The 5,781-nt window shown below is 41.2% G+C and overlaps 1 protein-coding gene across 1 annotated transcript in view; it reads left to right on the top strand.

Annotated features, from left to right (window-relative positions):
* The window catches only part of TIMM9 (translocase of inner mitochondrial membrane 9 homolog (yeast)), a 3,489-nt gene extending 1,109 nt beyond the window's left edge, over nt 1-2,380 (top strand). The window contains exon 3 of the mRNA XM_010290477.1: nt 2,103-2,380. Coding sequence (XP_010288779.1) covers nt 2,103-2,237 — 135 coding nt within the window. The 3' untranslated portion in view covers nt 2,238-2,380. The remainder of the gene's footprint in view (nt 1-2,102) is intronic.
* The last annotated feature ends 3,401 nt before the right edge of the window (nt 2,381-5,781 follow it).

Genomic DNA, 5,781 nt, shown 5'->3' on the forward strand with positions numbered 1-5,781 from the left:
TTACCTACCCACATTCCCTGCATTGTAGTGAGTCATAGAAACATAGGCCTCCAAAGCTCTGGCTGTTAAATCCACTTCTCTGCATTGCAGGGCGCTCCATCACATAGTCATCTGCAAAAAAGATTAAGCTCTCAATAAGGTTACTTGCATGTTTTTTGCCTCTCCTCTCCTGCTGAGAGGCAGTTTCAGAATCTCATAATTTTTTTGGTTAAAAGCCTTAATAACCTTTGCTTGACTCTGCTGGCAGGGATAAAAAACCCAAACCCTAAAGTCTTAAACTAATCATTGTTTTTGAGCATTTTCTGCCTCCTTGGAGTTTAACTCCTCAGCGCAGGCAAAAATCATGACTCCTTTCATCTTTTGTTTTGCTGCGCTAAAATAAAGCTCTCTTAGCTTCCCAAGGCAGATACCTTGTTTCCCTGGTCTTCTCTGCATCTGCTCTAGTGGAATTTTTGTTGACCACAGGAGGTCAGAATTATTCTGGGTAAGGTCTTGTTACTGTCTTTTGCCAACTCATTTTGAATTGCTTGAGCAATTCTGACACTGACAAGGAGTGTCAGTTAACAGAACTGACAGAAGTCAGATTTCCAGCAGAGGATTATACTTCTTTCTTCTGCTACCCGAAATGTTACTAGAATTTCTTTTAAAATAACGGTTTATATAGTCTTTCATTGAAGACCTGAGATCCAAAACCAAAGAATGCTCATTGGAGTTGAATCAATACAAAAAATATTCTTAGATTCTGATCCGCTTTATTTTTGCTTCTGTGATCTGCAAAGGGGCCATGTCCGGCAGTACAGGAGCCATCTGTTAATGATGGAAGTTAGGAAGAAACTTTCTTATGGGAAGTTTTGTCCATAATTATCCATTACAGGGTTTCTTGCAGAGCATGTAGCTCTTGCTCCTGCTGGAAACAGGACATTGGTCTGATCCAGTATGGAAATTCCTATGTTCCCATTTAAAGTTGTAGTTTCTTATTAAATAATTAAGATTAATACCTCCATGAATCTCCCTTAATATTCTACATTTGAAAAAACAGGTTCTGACCTCTTTCGATACAGCAAGTCTGCACTGCAAGTCAAGACTTCCCCGGGCACCATATCAAAAATACCACGCCCTCTGGGAGAAGTGGCTTGGGATAGTTCCAGAATTTGTTTCTGAGTCAGACTTAACTCCTGCTTAACAGGTTTTGCTGTAGCTGATGCCAGGTCGAGGAGAGAGTGAGTGGTGGGTGCTGTGCACAGCTGCATGGCTTTTTTGTCTTCTTCATTCTCAGCCTCTCTGCTTTTCACATCCCTTTATACTGAGCAGGATCAAAGCAATTTCTGGTTTTCTAGTAATCATGCAAAGTGGTCATCTTTCCTTTCTATCTAAATTTGTTAACTTTTACAGTGACAGCAAGGTTTAGAACCATCATAAAGAATATCCAATTGGTAGAACTGTTGTTCAGAAATAATCTCATAACTCTTTCTCTACACCTAAAGAAAGGAAAAAAGAAACCTCTGAATTTAAAAAATACCATTGGTGGAATAGGCCCTGGTATTTATTTCCCTGTCCAGCTGACTGATAGAACTTCAGAGGGTACTCTGGTTGCTTTTGTGAAGATTAACCAAGCAAGCAGAAGACGACTGATAGAGGTAATAGGAACAAGGTCAAAAAAAGGTTCAACTAAGCTAGCACACAGTAGACCATATTTGGCTGTCAAAAATAGTATGTGTTTGTAAAAAGAGCTTAAAAAAGATGATACTAATTTAATAGATTTAGTATTTGTTGCAAAATAAAAAGCCTTGTATACTTTAATTTCACAAGAGGAGCCCAAGGATGAAATGGTAATGTCTCCTAGATCTGAGATGTTTTCCATGAAGACTTTCATATGAGGATGATTATTAAAAGAGGTTTCAGCCATCCCTCAAAAACTAAACTTCACATTTTCCACTGCACTGGGGGGCTGTGCACTATTAGGCCCTCATCTTGAGGCTTACCACAGACTATGAGATGTAGTCACCTAATCCATTTATCCCTGTATATGATTATATTTTGAGTCCTGTCTGGGGAAGTGTGTTAATTACTATTTGAAGCCTTCTGTTTTCCTCTTCCTTTAGATGACTTGCTCAGATCACTGCCTACAGAAGTATTTAAAAATGACACAAAGGATCTCCATGAGATTTCAGGAGTACCACATTCAGCAGAACGAAGCTCTGGCAGCTAAAGCAGGACTGCTTGGCCAACCTCGTTAGACAAGAACACTCTGTTCAGACTTTACAAGCAGTGCCAGTGTTCACTGGGCAAGAACACACTTTGGATTTTCTACTGTCGGGATGTATGTCCAGCAGAAGAGAGTTCTAGATGCTGTTCAGGCAGTGGAAACCATGAAAGATTAAACAAGTTAGTCATGGTGGACTGGCAATGGAGTCTGTTTCTGAGCCCCTTTTCATTCTACAATGGAGTGACATTGAAACAAACTTTTCCAGAGCCCACAGACTGGTATGTTTAAATTTCAAGGGGGGTGGGAGGGTTATACTTCCTTTCCACTAGGACTGGTTCAGATGAAAAAAGTGTAATATGGGAAATACACTTTTTTTTTTATTTAATTGAAGTAAAATAAATGGGACCTGTATGCTTGTATTGTATGGTCTTTCAAAAGATAACATTTTTAGGACACTACTTGAGAGCAGTGTTTTGTTTGCTGTGGTCTCATTCCTCCTCAGCTACTACAGAGTTCTGTTCATTCATTGGTGCTTTAAGTTGCTGGTAGGTAACAGCATTAGTAACTCTCTTTCAGCAGCTGGGGATTTGTAAATGTGTTACTTCTCTTAATTTGGGAAGAACTTCTGCTGAGCCACCCTCACAAAGCCTCATGATCATTTTGACTCTCCTGGCATGCTGGGTGGTGGTGGTGATTAGAGCATCGAGCCAAGGGTGGTTATAAATGGCAGACAACTGCTGTAACTAATGAGCTCTGGTAGGCTGGGATGCTCTTGCCAGCTTATCCTTAGGTTATGTTTGGTTCATGCTTCACCAGCTCATTTACAAGGGACACAAGTGTGTCATTAGCAGAACCTGTGCCCAGGGCAAGTTCTGTGCACTCCTTGTTTCCCTCAGGGAAACCCAGGGGTCCTCCAAACCCAGTTTCCTTGCCTGGTACAAGCACGATGCACTCCAAGCACGGAGCTTGCTGGCAGTTTTCTCCTTTAATTGTGTGAATGCCAACAGGAAGTACAAGGTATGCACAAAACCATGTCTTTTTCACTGCTGGACAAGGACAGAGCGAAGTTTGTGGAAGCTAGCTGTCCTTATGTTGTGGGTTTGGTTTAGAAAAAACACCAGTCCTTTGAAAGAATCTCGATAGCTGAAATCCTGCAGTGAGATTTAGTACAGTAGAATGATGGTGAAGAAGCACATTTTACTTTCGTTCTAACTAGTAAAATATAGTAACAGAAGGAACTGAACATCAGGCTTACTGTATCAATTTTGAGACTTCAAGCAATGAAAACTGAAACAAAGCTATTCCATGTCGGCTGCCAGGTTCTGTTGTTGGGTAGAAAGGCAATAATAAGGAACAAAAATGGCAGGAAGCCTGCCCACGTGCTTTTTTGTTGTTACCTTCTCTGTTGCTTTTTATTTCCAGAAAGAATTATTTCCTGCCTGGTTTGGTGTTGGGTTTTTTTTTTTTTCTTTACTACTCAAACTCTCAGCCATCCAGGCTGTGGATCGCTAGGCCCTGACTGCAGCACAGTACACCTGCCACTTGCGCTGGACACTGCTGCTTAAAGCTGCCCCAGCTCGCCAGAGAAATCTGTACATACATCTTTCAAAGGTGGAAGAAACAAGTATGTTCCTGCAGTCTCATTTACATGTGTTGTACTAGCCATATCACAGCTCTTTCCTATGTAGCCCAAGCCTTGTTACCTTGGAAATGGCTAAGAGCTAACTCTAAAATAGTAAAGGCTAAAAAAGAGTCCAAATAAGGCAGTAAGTCTCCAAAGTCCATTTTTTTCAAAGGAGTAACTGGCTAATAATGTGTAGATTTTTTGCTACAATTAGGCCACAGATGTTATGGCCAATTAGAAATAATATATTCATAGTAAAGGTTTAAGGCTTTTTTCTAAAGCAGTCTTTTTGTTAAACATTTGCAAGTAATGCATGATTGAAATTACCCCATTTTCCATTGTATCTTAGTGTGGAAAGAGAACGGTTGCTCAGAGAAGTGACTGAAGAGTTTGATAGGACAGGAGGGTGTTCATGTCTTCTGGGCAAAGCTCCTTGGGGGCTGAAGTGGGGGGTGTTATAAAAACCCCAAACAAATCACAGTTTTCCCTCATGTTTCAGTGTTTGGGGATTTGGGGTTAGGAAGATGTTATGTTTAAATATTTGTTAAGACAGATTTACTGTACTAAAGGTTAAGCAAGTGTTAGAGGGACTTAGTTAATAAATTACTTCCAGGTTCCCCAGTTTCCTTTTACTCCAGTTTTAAAGCTGCCTTAACCCATGTTTTTTCCCTGGGTAACAGTATTCTTAAAATCTAATTAGATGTCACATCCCCCTGCCTCTCCTCATGCTCAGTAAAATGAATTGGTGGGACAAAAAGTGTCACTGGAAATATAGGCATGGGGATGATAGCTGCTACCCTGACATGAAGCTGGCCGGGCAAAAACTCTGACTTCCACAGGAGCAATGTGCTTATAGTGACTGTATTTTATGGGTGTGCCTGTTAATTATGACTATTTCAAAGCTAACTAGAATGGAAAATAGCTTGCAATGCTACTGCACAAAGGTAAGGATGGAGTCACTGGCTCGTTCCTTTGAATAACCAGTTTTGTCCTAGCTCTGTTTCACTCAAAAACGTTTGTGGTCTTTCCACATCTTCCAAGCCAGGTGACTGACTGAAGAAAGATGATACAAATGTATTTTAGCTTGGAAATAAAGCGCATCCATGTAACTAAGTCATCCAGGTGGTACAGAAAGCAACAGTGAAAACTTCCTTGGACAGTTAACTTTGAGCTTTGACTTCCCTTTGCTTCCTTGGTGAGTTAGCATATCCTGATGGCTGGCTCAAATCATGTTATTTAGCAAATAGCACCCTGGAAGATTTTGTTAACAAAGTGTTTCAGTGCCTCTCATGTTTTATCAGCATGTATTGGCCAAGTGTTGCAGCTGGTCTTCCTTCCCTGGAGCAAGATCTCCCAGCACCCGATTCTCAAAAATACTTAACTGAAAATGTAAGAGTTGGTATTTCTACAGTGCCTGGATGGATATCCACAGTGAAGGCTAAGAACATCTACAAAGGCAGGCCAGGCTGCCTGTTTTCTCTCCCAGCAGAATACTCTAACCTCCATGACAGCTTAATCTGGAGTGTTCTCCATCCCTCCTCTTGATAGCTTCAAGTTTACATGGCATATTGAAACGCACAGCCAAAATCAGAATAAAAGTGAGAATACAGCTTAGTCCCTGGATCGTAACTAAAAGGCAAGTATTTAAGATAAGGTGTGGGGAGAGTAGGTGGATCAACTTGATGAGGCATATTAGGTTAGGTGCAGGAATGGAACAATTCTGAAGGAAGGAGGAGCAAAGGGTGAAAAATGTAGTGTTGGTAAGGAAGGAATACCAAGAAAGCTGTGAAAAAAGTTAGCCAGAGTGGCAGTGGGAGGGGAGAGAAGGCAACAGCAGTGCAGCCTGCCAGAACTTGGCTGGATGAGACAGGGCTAGTGAACAGACGCTCATTTCGAGGTGCCGTTCACTGCAGCAGAGACAGGGCCACAGCTCCTTCCCGCCGAAATGTGC

Source organism: Phaethon lepturus, unplaced genomic scaffold (assembly GCF_000687285.1).
Source record: "Phaethon lepturus isolate BGI_N335 unplaced genomic scaffold, ASM68728v1 scaffold24357, whole genome shotgun sequence".
NCBI lineage: Eukaryota > Metazoa > Chordata > Aves > Phaethontiformes > Phaethontidae > Phaethon > Phaethon lepturus.